Source organism: Coregonus clupeaformis, chromosome 32, assembly GCF_020615455.1.
Source record: "Coregonus clupeaformis isolate EN_2021a chromosome 32, ASM2061545v1, whole genome shotgun sequence".
Classification (NCBI taxonomy): Eukaryota; Metazoa; Chordata; class Actinopteri; order Salmoniformes; family Salmonidae; genus Coregonus; species Coregonus clupeaformis.
Genome location: NC_059223.1, coordinates 437,484 through 456,064, shown reverse-complemented (window position 1 = coordinate 456,064; position 18,581 = coordinate 437,484). Strand labels below are relative to the sequence as shown.

The window sequence follows — 18,581 nt, the reverse complement described above, 5'->3', positions numbered from 1 at the left end:
CATTATCACGTCATCACATCATCACACACATTATCACATCATCACACACATTATGACATCACCACATACATTGTCACATCATCACACACATTATCACATCATCACATACATTATCACATCATCATACACATTGTCACATCATCACATACATTATCACATCATCACATACATTATCACATCATCACATACATTGTCACACACATTATCACATCATCACATACATTATCACATCATCACACACATTATCACATCATCACACACAATATCACATCATCACACACATTATCACGTCATCACATCATCACACACATTATCACATCATCACACACATTATGACATCACCACATACATTGTCACATCATCACACACATTATCACATCATCACATACATTATCACATCATCATACACATTGTCACATCATCACATACATTATCACATCATCACATACATTATCACATCATCACATACATTGTCACACACATTATCACATCATCACATACATTATCACATCATCACACACATTATCACATCATCACACACAATATCACATCATCACACACATTATCACATCATCACACACATTATCACATCATCACACACATTATCACATCATCACACACATTATGACATCACCACATACATTGTCACATCATCACACACATTATCACATCATCACACACAATATCACATCATCACACACATTATGACATCATCACACACATTATCACATCATCACATCATCACACACATTATCACATCATCACACATATTATCACATCATCACATACATTGTCACACACATTATCACATCATCACATACATTATCACATCATCACACACATTATCACATCATCACACACAATATCACATCATCACACACATTATCACGTCATCACATCATCACACACATTATCACATCATCACACACATTATGACATCACCACATACATTGTCACATCATCACACACATTATCACATCATCACATACATTATCACATCATCATACACATTGTCACATCATCACATACATTATCACATCATCACATATCTTATCACATCATCACATACATTGTCACACACATTATCACATCATCACATACATTATCACATCATCGCACACATTATCACATCATCACACACAATATCACATCATCACACACATTATCACATCATCACACACATTATCACATCATCACACACATTATCACATCATCACACACATTATGACATCACCACATACATTGTCACATCATCACACACATTATCACATCATCACACACAATATCACATCATCACACACATTATGACATCATCACACACATTATCACATCATCACATCATCACACACATTATCACATCATCACACATATTATTACATCGCCACATGCATTACCACACCGTCACACACATTATCACATCATCACATGCATTATCACATTATCACATAATCACATACATTATCACATAATCACTCACATCATCACACATATTATAACATTATCGCACACATTATCACATCGTATACATTATCACATCATCACACACATTATCACATCATCACATACATTATCTACCATCTGTCATATCATCACATACATTATCACATCATCGCATACATTATATACCCTCTGTCTCACATTATCACATACATTATCCGCCACCTGTCTCACATTATCACATACATTATCCGCCCTCTGTCTCACATTATCACGTACATTATCCGCCCTCTGTCTCACATTATCACGTACATTATCTAACATCTGTCTCACATCATCACATACATGATCTAACCTCTGTCTCACATCATCACATACATTATTACACCATCACATACATTATCTACCCTCTGTCTCACATTGTCACATACATGATCTACCCTCTGTCTGACATTATCACATACATTATCTAACCTCTATCTCAAATCATCACATACATTATCTAACATCTGTCTCACATCATCACATACATTATCTAACATCTGTCTCACATCATCACATACATTATCTAACATCTATTGATGATTATTTTGCCATCTGTGCAGGTCTGTCTCACATCATTGAAACCCGTAAGATTCTGGACCTGAAGATTGACCTAAAGCCTTCATACCTGCTGGTGCCCAAGTCTGGCTTCTACCACGCCAAGTCTGACCTGATGATCATAGACTTTGGTAGTCTACAGGTGAGAACAGACAGATTCTAGAATAATGACCTGATGATCATAGACTTTGGTAGTCTACAGGTGAGAACAGACAGATTCTAGAATAATGACCTGATGATCATAGACTTTGGTAGTCTACAGGTGAGAACAGACAGATTCTAGAATAATGACCTGATGATCATAGACTTTGGTAGTCTACAGGTGAGAACAGACAGATTCTAGAATAATGACCCGATGATCATAGACTTTGGTAGTCTACAGGTGAGAACAGACAGATTCTAGAATAATGACCTGATGATCATAGACTTTGGTAGTCTACAGGTGAGAACAGACAGATTATAGAATAATGACCTGATGATCATAGACTTTGGTAGTCTACAGGTGAGAACAGACAGATTCTAGAATAATGACCTGATGATCATAGACTTTGGTAGTCTACAGGTGAGAACAGACAGATTCTAGAATAATGACCTGATGATCATAGACTTTGGTAGTCTACAGGTGAGAACAGACAGATTCTAGAATAATGGCGGCAAAGACACCCTATTGTTATATTGTGTCATAGTTTAAAAGAAATGTGCGTATGTGTTTGTGTGTGTACGTGTTCACGCTTTGTGTGTGTGTGTGTGTGTGTGTGTTTAGCTGATGAGTGTGGACCAGGGGAACCACCAGCCTTTATCACCCAGTTTCAGTTCCCTGGAGGATATTATGGACCGTGCCTACGAGAGGTACTCACTGGAGCTACGCAGTGTCCAGGTCCTCTACAGCAAGTCAGGTACGCACGCACACCAGGGTTTTCCTTTAGCCGATAATAACCGGCTTTTGGCCGATGCCAGAAACAAAAAGCCGATGAATAAAAATTAATCCCATTTGCGAAATAATGCATTTTAGCCTATTGATTGATGGGATGTAGATTGACCAGTGGATGTAGCGAAGAGAACTGCTGCCACAGCTCATCAAACAGCTGTTCGGTGCTGCTCGGAGTGAAACTTGCTTTTTAGAAGCCCGGTCATTGAGCAACAATTCTAAATGCAATTGCGTGTTTAAAAAAACAGTTTTGATGGCCACAGTTAAAAATAGCTATTTATATATCTTAACTGGTAATTGAAGCGCGCTTCCCACTATGCAGGCGTCAGCACGTCACACACTGCTTTGCAATGAGATGGAGGCAGTATGCATTTTGAAAACGTACGCTTAATTGTTTGAAACTCCCGAGTGGCGTAGTGGTCTAAGGCACTGCATCGCAGTGCTAGCTGTGCCACTAGAGATCCTGGTTAGAATCCAGGCTGTCGTAGCCGGCCGCGATCGGGAGACCCATGGGTGCGGCGCACAATTGGCCCAGCGTCGTCCAGGGTAGGGGAGGGAATGGCCGGCAGGGATGTAGCTCAGTTGGTAGAGCATGGCGTTTGTAACGCCAGGGTTGTGGGTTCGATTCCCATGGGGGGCCAGTATGAAAAAATTATAAATAATGTATGCACTCAATAACTGTAAGTCGCTCTGGATAAGAGCGTCTGCTAAATGACTAAAAATGTAAATGTGATGTAATGAAACCTGGACGTTTTACTACATATTATGAGGCATGTCTTACCTTGCTTCAAAGTAGCCTATAGCCAAAATCCAACCAAACGTGGAGGCAATAATTGTTTCTAAAGATTTCCTTATTGCCATTGGAACCAGTAGCCTTCTTCTCTCATCTTCTATTGGTTTTCAACTTTATTTTATTGTCCGGTAGCCAAAGGCACAATCCTATACATACAGTGCATTCGGAAAGTATTCAGACCCTTTGACTTTTTCCACATTTTGTTAAGTTACAGCCTTATTCTAAAATGGATGGCATAGTTTTTTCCCCTCATCAATCTACACACAATACCCCATACTGACAAAGCAAAAACAGTTTTTTTAGAAATGTTTGCAAATGTATAAAAAAAACTACTAAAATATGACATTTACATAAGTATTCAGACCCTTTACTCAGTACTTTGATGAAGCACCTTTGGCAGAGATTACAGCCTCGAGTCTTCTTGGGTATGACGCTACAAGCTTGGCACACCTGTATTTGGGGAGTTTCTCCCATTCTTCTCTGCAGATCCTCTCAGGCTCTGTCAGGTTGGATGGGGAGCGTTGCTGCACAGCTATTTTCAGGTCTCTCCAGAGATGTTAGATCGGGTTCAAGTCCGGGCTCTGGCTGGGCCACTCAAGGACATTCAGAGACTTGTCCCGAAGCCACTCCTGCGTTGTCTTGGCTGTGTGCTTAGGGTCGTTGTTCTGTTGGAAGGTGAACCTTTGCCCCAGTCTGAGGTCCTATGCGCTCTGGAGCAGGTTTTCATCAAGGATCTCTCTGTACTTTGCTCCATTCATGTTTCCCTCGATCCTGACTAGTCTCCCAGTCCCTGCTGCTGAAAAACATCCCCACAGCATGATGCTGTCACCACCATGCTTCTCCATAGGGATGGTGCCAGGTTTCCTCCAGACGTGACGCTTGGCATTCAGGCCAAAGATTTCAATCTTGATTTCATCAGACCAGAGAATCTTGTTTCTCATGGTCTGAGAGTCCTTTAGGTGCCTTTTGACAAACTCCAAGCGGGCTGTCATGTGCCTTTTACTGAGGAGTGGCTTCCGTCTGGCCACTCTACCATAAAGGCCTGATTTTATGGAGTGCTGCAGAGATGGTTGTCCTTCTGGAAGATTCTCCCATCTCCACAGAGGAACTCTGGAGCTCTGTCAGAGTGACCATCGGTTTCTTGGTCACCTCCCTGACCAAGGCCCTTCTCCCCCGATTGCTCAGTTTAGCCGGGCGGCCAGCTCTAGGAAGAGTATTGGTGGTTCTAAACTTCTTCCATTTAAGAATGATGGAGGCCACTGTGTTCTTGGGGACCTTCAATGCTGAAGACATTTTTTGGTACCCTTCCCCAGATCTGTGCCTCGACACAATCCTGTCTCGGAGCTCTATGGACAATTCCTTCGACCTCATGGCTTGGTTTTTGCTCTAATATGCACTGTCAACTGTGGTACATTAAATAGACAGGTGAGACAGGTGTGTGCCTTTCCAAATCATGTTCAATTGAATTTACCACAGGTGGACTCCAATCAATTTGTAGGAACATCTCAAGGATGATCAATGGAAACAGGATGCACCTGAGCTCAATTTCGAGTCTCATAGCAAAGGGTCTGAATACTTATGTAAATAAGGTATTTCTGTTTTTCTATTTTTAATACATTTGAAAAATATTTTAAAAACATGTTTTTGCTTTGTTATTATGGGGTATTGTGTGTAGATTGATGAGAAAACAATTTAATCAATTTTAGAATAAGGCTGTAATGTAACAAAATGTGGAAAAGTAAGCTTTTTGTCTCTCACTGTTTCTGTCTCTGTCCTCTGAGCTCTGTCCCTCACTGTTTCTGTCTCTGTCCACTGAGCTCTGTCCCTCACTGTTTCTGTCTCTGTCCTCTGAGCTCTGTCACTCACTGTTTCTGTCTCTGTCCTCTGAGCTCTGTCACTCACTGTTTCTGTCTCTGTCCACTGAGCTCTGTCCCTCACTGTTTCTGTCTCTGTTCACTGAGCTCTGTCCCTCACTGTTTCCGTCTCTGTCCCTCACTGTTTCTGTCTCTGTCCTCTGAGCTCTGTCACTCACTGTTTCTGTCTCTGTCCCTGACTGTTTCTGTCTCTGTCCACTGGGCTCTGTCCCTCACTGTTTCTGTCTCTGTCCCTCACTGTTTCTGTCTCTGTCCACTGAGCTCTGTCCCTCACCGTTTCTGTCTCTGTCGTCTGAGCTCTGTCCCTCACTGTTTCTGTCTCTGTCCACTGAGCTCTGTCCTTCACTGTTTCTGTCTGCCCCTACAGGTGAGGAGTGGAAGACAGCCCGTCAACATGGTTCCTCTATACAACACATCCTGCAGCCCATGGATGTCAACCTCCAGCTGGCCAAATGCATGGTGGAGAAGGACACCAGAATGGCCAGGTAACACCAAACTGTTATCCAGGCTAAGGAAGCTGAGGGACTGTGGAATGATGCCAGAATGGCCAGGTAACACCAGAATGTTATCCAGGCTAATGTAGCTGAGGGACTGTGGAATGATGCCAGAATGGCCAGGTAACACCAAACTGTTATCCAGGCTAAGGTAGCTGAGGGACTGTGGAATGATGCCAGAATGGCCAGGTAACACCAGACTGTTATCCAGGCTAAGGGAGCTGAGGGACTGTGGAATGATGCCAGAATGGCCAGGTAACACCAGACTGTTATCCAGGCTAAGGGAGCGGAGGGACTGTGGAATGATGCCAGAATGGCCAGGTAACACCAGACTGTTATCCAGGCTAAGGGAGCTGAGGGACTGTGGAATGATGCCAGAATGGCCAGGTAACACCAGAATGTTATCCAGGCTAAGGGAGCTGAGGGACTGTGGAATGATGCCAGAATGGCCAGGTAACACCAGAATGTTATCCAGGCTAAGGGAGCTGAGGGACTGTGGAATGGGCAGTAGTATTTGAAGGGAGTTAGCATGTCTCTCGCTTACAATTAAAAGCGTTTCGGCCATCGATGGCCTTCATCAGAATCAGTAGTGTACTGTGCTGACTGGGCTGGGAATTGCCAGGGTCCTCACGATTCTCACGTTTTCTATAAGTTGTGATTTCATGTTCCAAACATTGCTCACAAGTGTGATGTAGTCATCTAGGAATATGGGACCAAATACTAAACTTTTTACTACTTTATTTATTAGAATTTTTAGGGGTGTCAATAATTTTGACCCCTACCTTTTTTTGAGAAAAAAATAATATATTACTTGTTAAACAAAATCTCTTTCTATTAGCAATTGTGTAAGTATAACATATAATTTCCCAATAGTTTTAGCGTACAATATAGCTCATTATTTATTATTTTATACAGTCATTATTGCCCGTCTTTATCAAGGGTGTCAATCATTTTGGACCGCAGTGTATGTCTGCTGCAGAGAGACGACAGAGATCATTAGAAAATGAGTTTTGATCAGTCATGGAAATAAAAGTGCTGAAAACACGTTGGCTCACTATTTAAAAAGAAGATGGAGAACAAGATATAGGATGAAAAATAGCAGAGTTTTGAAGCAGGTATAGCCGACTAAGGCTATTTAGCAACAACAAATATATACTTAGAGTCAAAGTATCAATATAATATCGTCCAAAATAATATTGTGATATGTAACTGTGTGGATTTCCCCCCTCATCACTAGTACTGACTCAATTCTGTGGTGCAGACACAGAGGGTATGGTATCTACTGTGTTTCAGATTAGTAAGGCTCTGGTATGGTATCTACTGTGTTCCAGATTAGTAAAGCTCTGGTATGGTATCTACTGTGTTCCAGATTAGTAAAACTCTGGTATGGTATCTACTGTGTTCCAGATTAGTAAGGCTCTGGTATGGTATCTACTGTGTTCCAGATTAGTAAAGCTCTGGTATGGTATCTACTGTGTTCCAGATTAGTAAGGCTCTGGTATGGTATCTACTGTGTTCCAGATTAGTAAGGCTCTGGTATGGTATCTACTGTGTAACAGATTAGTTAGGCTCTGGTATGGTATCTACTGTGTTCCAGATTAGTAAAGCTCTGGTATGGTATCTACTGTGTTCCAGATTAGTAAAGCTCTGGTATGGTATCTACTGTGTTCCAGATTAGTAAAGCTCTGGTATGGTATCTACTGTGTTCCAGATTAGTAAAGCTCTGGTATGGTATCTACTGTGTTCCAGATTCAAGGTGTCTGGAGAACTGCCTCTCCTCCATGTGAAGATCTCAGACCAGAAGATCCAGGGAGTGTTGGACCTGGTCTACAGCATCCCCCTGCCCCAGAGTGGTTCCACCCCTTCCACCCCCACCCAGAAGGTACAGTTGGTCTGACCCAGTTCACCAGTAGAGTAGCCTAAACACATCCATTACATTGGTACATCATGTCTTTTAAAAACAATAGAAATATGTTTGGCAATCAACAGCTTTCTCTTATTTTTCCATCTTGTTTCCACTAGATGCTGTGTTTGTCTGAGGCCAGGCCCAAAGTCCTGGGTTTAAAAACCCCAGTGCTGCTAGATGGATTAGAGACAGGTGGGGGCTGGTTCTTCACTACTGTATCTGCATTAACTGATTCAGGGTCAGCTGTTATCTGACCACCCTAATGGTTATGACTGTGACTGGGCGTCAGGTAATCTGATCCTAGACGGGATGCTCCTTCTATCCGCTGGTCTTTGTCTGTAACGGATGCAATGGTACAGAGTTGTCTATTGGGGAAGGTGAGTCTGTCTTGAGTGCAAGCCAGAATACAACAGCTCCCCCCTCAGGTGACAGAAGACTGTGTTTTAGTCAGCGGCTCAACCTCCTTTATCAGAACCAGATCAGCCAGACAGGGCATTTCCATTGCAACCATTACTGAAGAACCAAGACCAGGAGATAGAAGAACCATCTGTTATTGAAGAACCAAGACCAGGAGATAGAAGGACTATCTGTTATTGAAGAACCAAGACCAGGAGATAGAAGAACCATCTGTTATTGAAGAACCAAGACCAGGAGATAGAAGAACCATCTGTTACTGAAGAACCAAGACCAGGAGATAGAAGAACCATCTGTTACTGAAGAACCAAGACCAGGAGATAGAAGAACCATCTGTTATTGAAGAACCAATACCAGGAGATAGAAGAACCATCTGTTATTGAAGAACCAATACCAGGAGATAGAAGAACCATCTGTTATTGAAGAACCAATACCAGGAAATAGAAGAACCATCTGTTATTGAAGAACCAAGACCAGGAGATAGCAGGACTATCTGTTATTGAAGAACCAAGACCAGGAAATAGAAGAACCATCTGTTATTGAAGAACCAAGACCAGGAGATAGCAGGACTATCTGTTATTGCAGAACCAAGACCAGGAGATAGCAGGACTATCTGTTATTGAAGAACCAAGACCAGGAGATAGAAGGACTATCTGTTATTGAAGAACCAAGACCAGGAGATAGAAGGACTATCTGTTATTGCATGGCATGAATCATGAATGAGTGGAAACATTTCTTTCACTATGGATATGTTGTTATGACATTTATTGTCAGACGTCTGTGGATGATGTACACTGAGCAGGTGAATCCAGGTGAAAGATATTATCCCTTATTGATGTCACCTGTTAAATCCACTTCAATCAGTGTAGATGAAGGGGAGGAGACAGGTTAAAGAAGGACTTTTAAGCCTTGAGACAATTGAGACATGGATTGTGTATGTGTGCCATTCAGAGGGTGAATGGGCAAGACAAAATATTTAAGTGCCTTTGAACGGGGTATGGTAGTAGGTGCCAGGCGCACCCGTTTGAGTGTCAAGAACTGCAACGCTGCTGGGTTTTTCACACTGAACAGTTTCCCATGTGTATCAACAATGGTGTACCACCCAAAGGACATCCAGCCAACTTGACACAACTGTGGGAAGCATTGGAGTCAACATGGGCCAGGCATCCCTGTGGAACGCTTTCGACACCTTGTAGGGTCCATGCCTCAACGAATTGAGGCTGTTGTGAGGGAAAAAACGGGGGGTGCAACTCAATATTAGGAAGGTGTTCCTAATGTTTTGTCCACTCAGTGTACATTAGATCTCTTTACGCTATGCAAGCTGTATGTAATATATATGTAATCTGTATGTAATCTGTATATAATCTGTGTGTAATCTGTATGTAATCTGTATGTCTCCCTCCCTAGGCTCAGATGGTGAGTCATATTATATGTCTGTGGATGAGGAACACCAACCCTCTGCCACAGAGGAGCTGACTGACGTGCAGTTCAAGTTTGAAGTCAAAGCGGTACAGAGTTTGTTTTTTTCTGTATTTTTTTTCTATTATCTACGAAAAATCCAATAATCAAAGCAATACATTTTTCTATCGGTGACCCCCCAGTGGGAATCGAACCCACAACTCTGGTGTTACAAGCTCTACGCTCTACCAACTGAGCTACACAGGACCACAGCGTTGCTGTCTAAAGCGTTGTGATGTTATTGAGGTGTGTTTGGCGATGTTCTCCAGGTGCTGTTGGAGTTGACGCGTCAGGCTGACCAGGAGAAGACGCTGTTGGTCCTTAGTGTGTCTCAGCTGGGAGCAGAGGGCAAGATGAGAACCTATGACCTCACCATCACATCCTACCTCCGTAGAGTAGGCCTGGACTACTGTGAGATCAGAGGTACTAGTAACCCTAACCCCTAACCTATGACCTCACCATCACATCCTACCTCCGTAGAGTAGGCCTGGACTACTGTGAGATCAGAGGTACTAGTAACCCTAACCCCTAACCTATGACCTCACCCTCGCCTCCATAAAGTAGGCCTGGACCACTGTGAGATCAGAGGTACTAGTAACCCTAACTAACTAACCCTAACCCCTAACCTATGACCTCACCCTCGCCTCCATAAAGTAGGCCTGGACTACTGTGAGATCAGAGGTACTAGTAACCCTAACCCCTAACCTATGACCTCACCCTCACCTCCATGAAGTAGGCCTGGACTACTGTGAGATCAGAGGTACTAGTAACCCTAACCCCTAACCTATGACCTCACCCTCACCTCCATAAAGTAGGCCTGGACCACTGTGAGATCAGAGGTACTAGTAACCCTAACCCCTAACCTATGACCTCACCCTCACCTCCGTAAAGTAGGCCTGGACCACTGTGAGATCAGAGGTACTAGTAACCCTAACCCCTAACCTATGACCTCACCCTCACCTCCATAAAGTAGGCCTGGACCACTGTGAGATCAGAGGTACTAGTAACCCTAACCCCTAACCTATGACCTCACCCTCGCCTCCATAAAGTAGGCCTGGACCACTGTGAGATCAGAGGTACTAGTAACCCTAACCCCTAACCTATGACCTCACCCTCACCTCCGTAAAGTAGGCCTGGACCACTGTGAGATCAGAGGTACTAGTAACCCTAACCCCTAACCTATGACCTCACCCTCACCTCCATAAAGTAGGCCTGGACCACTGTGAGATCAGAGGTACTAGTAACCCTAACCCCCTAACCTATGACCTCACCCTCGCCTCCATAAAGTAGGCCTGGACCACTGTGAGATCAGAGGTACTAGTAACCCTAACCCCTAACCTATGACCTCACCCTCACCTCCATAAAGTAGGCCTGGACCACTGTGAGATCAGAGGTACTAGTAACCCTAACCCCTAACCTATGACCTCACCCTCACCTCCATAAAGTAGGCCTGGACCACTGTGAGATCAGAGGTACTAGGAACCCTAACCCCCTAACCTATGACCTCACCCTCACCTCCATAAAGTAGGCCTGGACCACTGTGAGATCAGAGGTACTAGGAACCCTAACCCCTAACCTATGACCTCACCCTCACCTCCATAAAGTAGGCCTGGACCACTGTGAGATCAGAGGAACTAGGAACCCTAACCCCTAACCTATGACCTCACCCTCACCTCCATAAAGTAGGCCTGGACCACTGTGAGATCAGAGGTACTAGTAACCCCTAACCCCCTAACCTATGACCTCACCCTCACCTCCATAAAGTAGGCCTGGACCACTGTGAGATCAGAGGTACTAGTAACCCTAACCCCTAACCTATGACCTCACCCTCGCCTCCATAAAGTAGGCCTGGACCACTGTGAGATCAGAGGTACTAGTAACCCTAACCCCTAACCTATGACCTCACCCTCACCTCCGTAAAGTAGGCCTGGACCACTGTGAGATCAGAGGTACTAGTAACCCTAACCCCTAACCTATGACCTCACCCTCACCTCCATAAAGTAGGCCTGGACCACTGTGAGATCAGAGGTACTAGTAACCCTAACCCCTAACCTATGACCTCACCCTCGCCTCCATAAAGTAGGCCTGGACCACTGTGAGATCAGAGGTACTAGTAACCCTAACCCCTAACCTATGACCTCACCCTCACCTCCATAAAGTAGGCCTGGACCACTGTGAGATCAGAGGTACTAGTAACCCTAACCCCTAACCTATGACCTCACCCTCACCTCCATAAAGTAGGCCTGGACCACTGTGAGATCAGAGGTACTAGGAACCCTAACCCCTAACCTATGACCTCACCCTCACCTCCATAAAGTAGGCCTGGACCACTGTGAGATCAGAGGTACTAGGAACCCTAACCCTGGGCCGTGGGTGTCTATAGTAGTAGCACCCCGTGTAGGATATAGACTGGGCCGTGGGTGTCTATAGTAGTAGCACCCCGTGTAGGATATAGACTGGGCCGTGGGTGTCTATAGTAGTAGCACCCCGTGTAGGATATAGACTGGGCCGTGGGTGTCTATAGTAGTAGCACCCCGTGTAGGATATAGACTGGGCCGTGGGTGTCTATAGTAGTAGCACCCCGTGTAGGATATAGACTGGGCCGTGGGTGTCTATAGTAGTAGCACCCCGTGTAGGATATAGACTGGGCCGTGGGTGTCTATAGTAGTAGCACCCCGTGTAGGATATAGACTGGGCCGTGGGTGTCTATAGTAGTAGCACCCCGTGTAGGATATAGACTGGGCCGTGGGTGTCTATAGTAGTAGCACCCCGTGTAGGATATAGACTGGGCCGTGGGTGTCTATAGTAGTAGCACCCCGTGTAGGATATAGACTGGGCCGTGGGTGTCTATAGTAGTAGCACCCCGTGTAGGATATAGACTGGGCCGTGGGTGTCTATAGTAGTAACACCCCGTGTAGGATATAGACTGGGCCGTGGGTGTCTATAGTAGTAGCACCCCGTGTAGGATATAGACTGGGCCGTGGGTGTCTATAGTAGTAGCACCCCGTGTAGGATATAGACTGGGCCGTGGGTGTCTATAGTAGTAGCACCCCGTGTAGGATATAGACTGGGCCGTGGGTGTCTATAGTAGTAGCACCCCGTGTAGGATATAGACTGGGCCGTGGGTGTCTATAGTAGTAGCACCCCGTGTAGGATATAGACTGGGCCGTGGGTGTCTATAGTAGTAGCACCCCGTGTAGGATATAGACTGGGCCGTGGGTGTCTATAGTAGTAGCACCCCGTGTAGGATATAGACTGGGCCGTAGGGTGTCTATAGTAGTAGCACCCCGTGTAGGATATAGACTGGGCCGTGGGTGTCTATAGTAGTAGCACCCCGTGTAGGATATAGACTGGGCCGTGGGTGTCTATAGTAGTAGCACCCCGTGTAGGATATAGACTGGGCCGTGGGTGTCTATAGTAGTAGCACCCCGTGTAGGATATAGACTGGGCCGTGGGTGTCTATAGTAGTAGCACCCCGTGTAGGATATAGACTGGGCCGTGGGTGTCTATAGTAGTAGCACCCCGTGTAGGATATAGACTGGGCCGTGGGTGTCTATAGTAGTAGCACCCCGTGTAGGATATAGACTGGGCCGTGGGTGTCTATAGTAGTAGCACCCCGTGTAGGATATAGACTGGGCCGTGGGTGTCTATAGTAGTAGCACCCCGTGTAGGATATAGACTGGGCCGTGGGTGTCTATAGTAGTAGCACCCCGTGTAGGATATAGACTGGGCCGTGGGTGTCTATAGTAGTAGCACCCCGTGTAGGATATAGACTGGGCCGTGGGTGTCTAGAGTAGTAGCACCCCGTGTAGGATATAGACTGGGCCGTGGGTGTCTATAGTAGTAGCACCCCGTGTAGGATATAGACTGGGCCGTGGGTGTCTATAGTAGTAGCACCCCGTGTAGGATATAGACTGGGCCGTGGGTGTCTATAGTAGTAGCACCCCATGTAGGATATAGACTGGGCCGTGGGTGTCTATAGTAGTAGCACCCCGTGTAGGATATAGACTGGGCCGTGGGTGTCTATAGTAGTAGCACCCCGTGTAGGATATAGACTGGGCCGTGGGTGTCTATAGTAGTAGCACCCCGTGTAGGATATAGACTGGGCCGTGGGTGTCTATAGTAGTAGCACCCCGTGTAGGATATAGACTGGGCCGTGGGTGTCTATAGTAGTAGCACCCCGTGTAGGATATAGACTGGGCCGTGGGTGTCTATAGTAGTAGCACCCGTGTAGGATATAGACTGGGCCGTGGGTGTCTATAGTAGTAGCACCCCGTGTAGGATATAGACTGGGCCGTGGGTGTCTATAGTAGTAGCACCCCGTGTAGGATATAGACTGGGCCGTGGGTGTCTATAGTAGTAGCACCCCGTGTAGGATATAGACTGGGCCGTGGGTGTCTATAGTAGTAGCACCCGTGTAGGATATAGACTGGGCCGTGGGTGTCTATAGTAGTAGCACCCCGTGTAGGATATAGACTGGGCCGTGGGTGTCTATAGTAGTAGCACCCCGTGTAGGATATAGACTGGGCCGTGGGTGTCTATAGTAGTAGCACCCCATGTAGGATATAGACTGGGCCGTGGGTGTCTATAGTAGTAGCACCCCGTGTAGGATATAGACTGGGCCGTGGGTGTCTATAGTAGTAGCACCCCGTGTAGGATATAGACTGGGCCGTGGGTGTCTATAGTAGTAGCACCCCGTGTAGGATATAGACTGGGCCGTGGGTGTCTATAGTAGTAGCACCCCGTGTAGGATATAGACTGGGCCGTGGGTGTCTATAGTAGTAGCACCCCGTGTAGGATATAGACTGGGCCGTGGGTGTCTATAGTAGTAGCACCCCGTGTAGGATATAGACTGGGCCGTGGGTGTCTATAGTAGTAGCACCCCGTGTAGGATATAGACTGGGCCGTGGGTGTCTATAGTAGTAGCACCCCGTGTAGGATATAGACTGGGCCGTGGGTGTCTATAGTAGTAGCACCCCGTGTAGGATATAGACTGGGCCGTGGGTGTCTATAGTAGTAGCACCCCGTGTAGGATATAGACTGGGCCGTGGGTGTCTATAGTAGTAGCACCCCGTGTAGGATATAGACTGGGCCGTGGGTGTCTATAGTAGTAGCACCCCGTGTAGGATATAGACTGGGCCGTGGGTGTCTATAGTAGTAGCACCCCGTGTAGGATATAGACTGGGCCGTGGGTGTCTATAGTAGTAGCACCCCGTGTAGGATATAGACTGGGCCGTGGGTGTCTATAGTAGTAGCACCCCGTGTAGGATATAGACTGGGCCGTGGGTGTCTATAGTAGTAGCACCCCGTGTAGGATATAGACTGGGCCGTGGGTGTCTATAGTAGTAGCACCCCGTGTAGGATATAGACTGGGCCGTGGGTGTCTATAGTAGTAGCACCCCGTGTAGGATATAGACTGGGCCGTGGGTGTCTATAGTAGTAGCACCCCGTGTAGGATATAGACTGGGCCGTGGGTGTCTATAGTAGTAGCACCCCGTGTAGGATATAGACTGGGCCGTGGGTGTCTATAGTAGTAGCACCCCGTGTAGGATATAGACTGGGCCGTGGGTGTCTATAGTAGTAGCACCCCGTGTAGGATATAGACTGGGCCGTGGGTGTCTATAGTAGTAGCACCCCGTGTAGGATATAGACTGGGCCGTGGGTGTCTATAGTAGTAGCACCCGTGTAGGATATAGACTGGGCCGTGGGTGTCTATAGTAGTAGCACCCCGTGTAGGATATAGACTGGGCCGTGGGTGTCTATAGTAGTAGCACCCCGTGTAGGATATAGACTGGGCCGTGGGTGTCTATAGTAGTAGCACCCCGTGTAGGATATAGACTGGGCCGTGGGTGTCTATAGTAGTAGCACCCCGTGTAGGATATAGACTGGGCCGTGGGTGTCTATAGTAGTAGCACCCCGTGTAGGATATAGACTGGGCCGTGGGTGTCTATAGTAGTAGCACCCCGTGTAGGATATAGACTGGGCCGTGGGTGTCTATAGTAGTAGCACCCCGTGTAGGATATAGACTGGGCCGTGGGTGTCTATAGTAGTAGCACCCCGTGTAGGATATAGACTGGGCCGTGGGTGTCTATAGTAGTAGCACCCCGTGTAGGATATAGACTGGGCCGTGGGTGTCTATAGTAGTAGCACCCCGTGTAGGATATAGACTGGGCCGTGGGTGTCTATAGTAGTAGCACCCCGTGTAGGATATAGACTGGGCCGTGGGTGTCTATAGTAGTAGCACCCCGTGTAGGATATAGACTGGGCCGTGGGTGTCTATAGTAGTAGCACCCCGTGTAGGATATAGACTGGGCCGTGGGTGTCTATAGTAGTAGCACCCCGTGTAGGATATAGACTGGGCCGTGGGTGTCTATAGTAGTAGCACCCCGTGTAGGATATAGACTGGGCCGTGGGTGTCTATAGTAGTAGCACCCCGTGTAGGATATAGACTGGGCCGTGGGTGTCTATAGTAGTAGCACCCCGTGTAGGATATAGACTGGGCCGTGGGTGTCTATAGTAGTAGCACCCCGTGTAGGATATAGACTGGGCCGTGGGTGTCTATAGTAGTAGCACCCCGTGTAGGATATAGACTGGGCCGTGGGTGTCTATAGTAGTAGCACCCCGTGTAGGATATAGACTGGGCCGTGGGTGTCTATAGTAGTAGCACCCCGTGTAGGATATAGACTGGGCCGTGGGTGTCTATAGTAGTAACACCCCGTGTAGGATATAGACTGGGCCGTGGGTGTCTATAGTAGTAGCACCCCGTGTAGGATATAGACTGGGCCGTGGGTGTCTATAGTAGTAGCACCCCTATGTAGGATATAGACTGGGCCGTGGGTGTCTATAGTAGTAGCACCCCGTGTAGGATATAGACTGGGCCGTGGGTGTCTATAGTAGTAGCACCCCGTGTAGGATATAGACTGGGCCGTGGGTGTCTATAGTAGTAGCACCCCGTGTAGGATATAGACTGGGCCGTGGGTGTCTATAGTAGTAGCACCCTATGTAGGATATAGACTGGGCCGTGGGTGTCTATAGTAGTAGCACCCCGTGTAGGATATAGACTGGGCCGTGGGTGTCTATAGTAGTAGCACCCCATGTAGGATATAGACTGGGCCGTGGGTGTCTATAGTAGTAGCACCCCATGTAGGATATAGACTGGGCCGTGGGTGTCTATAGTAGTAGCACCCCGTGTAGGATATAGACTGGGCCGTGGGTGTCTATAGTAGTAGCACCCCATGTAGGATATAGACTGGGCCGTGGGTGTCTATAGTAGTAGCACCCCGTGTAGGATATAGACTGGGCCGTGGGTGTCTATAGTAGTAGCACCCCGTGTAGGATATAGACTGGGCCGTGGGTGTCTATAGTAGTAGCACCCCGTGTAGGATATAGACTGGGCCGTGGGTGTCTATAGTAGTAGCACCCCGTGTAGGATATAGACTGGGCCGTGGGTGTCTATAGTAGTAGCACCCCGTGTAGGATATAGACTGGGCCGTGGGTGTCTATAGTAGTAGCACCCCGTGTAGGATATAGACTGGGCCGTGGGTGTCTATAGTAGTAGCACCCCGTGTAGGATATAGACTGGGCCATGGGTGTCTATAGTAGTAGCACCCCGTGTAGGATATAGACTGGGCCGTGGGTGTCTATAGTAGTAGCACCCCGTGTAGGATATAGACTGAGCCGTGGGTGTCTATAGTAGTAGCACCCCGTGTAGGATATAGACTGGGCCGTGGGTGTCTATAGTAGTAGCACCCCGTGTAGGATATAGACTGGGCCGTGGGTGTCTATAGTAGTAGCACCCCGTGTAGGATATAGACTGGGCCGTGGGTGTCTATAGTAGTAGCACCCCGTGTAGGATATAGACTGGGCCGTGGGTGTCTATAGTAGTAGCACCCCGTGTAGGATATAGACTGGGCCGTGGGTGTCTATAGTAGTAGCACCCGTGTAGGATATAGACTGGGCCGTGGGTGTCTATAGTAGTAGCACCCCGTGTAGGATATAGACTGGGCCGTGGGTGTCTATAGTAGTAGCACCCCGTGTAGGATATAGACTGGGCCGTGGGTGTCTATAGTAGTAGCACCCCGTGTAGGATATAGACTGGGCCGTGGGTGTCTATAGTAGTAGCACCCCGTGTAGGATATAGACTGGGCCGTGGGTGTCTATAGTAGTAGCACCCCGTGTAGGATATAGACTGGGCCGTGGGTGTCTATAGTAGTAGCACCCCGTGTAGGATATAGACTCGGCCGTGGGTGTCTATAGTAGTAGCACCCCGTGTAGGATATAGACTGGGCCGTGGGTGTCTATAGTAGTAGCACCCCGTGTAGGATATAGACTGGGCCGTGGGTGTCTATAGTAGTAGCACCCCGTGTAGGGATATAGACTGGGCCGTGGGTGTCTATAGTAGTAGCACCCCGTGTAGGATATAGACTGGGCCGTGGGTGTCTATAGTAGTAGCACCCCGTGTAGGATATAGACTGGGCCGTGGGTGTCTGTAGTAGTAGCACCCCGTGTAGGATATAGACTGGGCCGTGGGTGTCTATAGTAGTAGCACCCCGTGTAGGATATAGACTGGGCCGTGGGTGTCTATAGTAGTAGCACCCCGTGTAGGATATAGACTGGGCCGTGGGTGTCTATAGTAGTAGCACCCCGTGTAGGATATAGACTGGGCCGTGGGTGTCTA

The 18,581-nt window shown here is 46.9% G+C and overlaps 1 protein-coding gene across 1 annotated transcript in view; it reads left to right on the top strand.

The window, feature by feature from the left end:
- LOC121548184 (vacuolar protein sorting-associated protein 13C) overlaps positions 1-18,581 on the top strand; it is a 199,802-nt gene that overhangs the window by 57,614 nt on the left and 123,607 nt on the right. Inside the window, 7 exon segments of the mRNA XM_045209946.1 lie at positions 2,043-2,179; positions 2,801-2,933; positions 6,000-6,117; positions 7,876-8,008; positions 8,149-8,224; positions 9,854-9,954; positions 10,174-10,327. Coding sequence (XP_045065881.1) covers positions 2,043-2,179; positions 2,801-2,933; positions 6,000-6,117; positions 7,876-8,008; positions 8,149-8,224; positions 9,854-9,954; positions 10,174-10,327 — 852 coding nt within the window.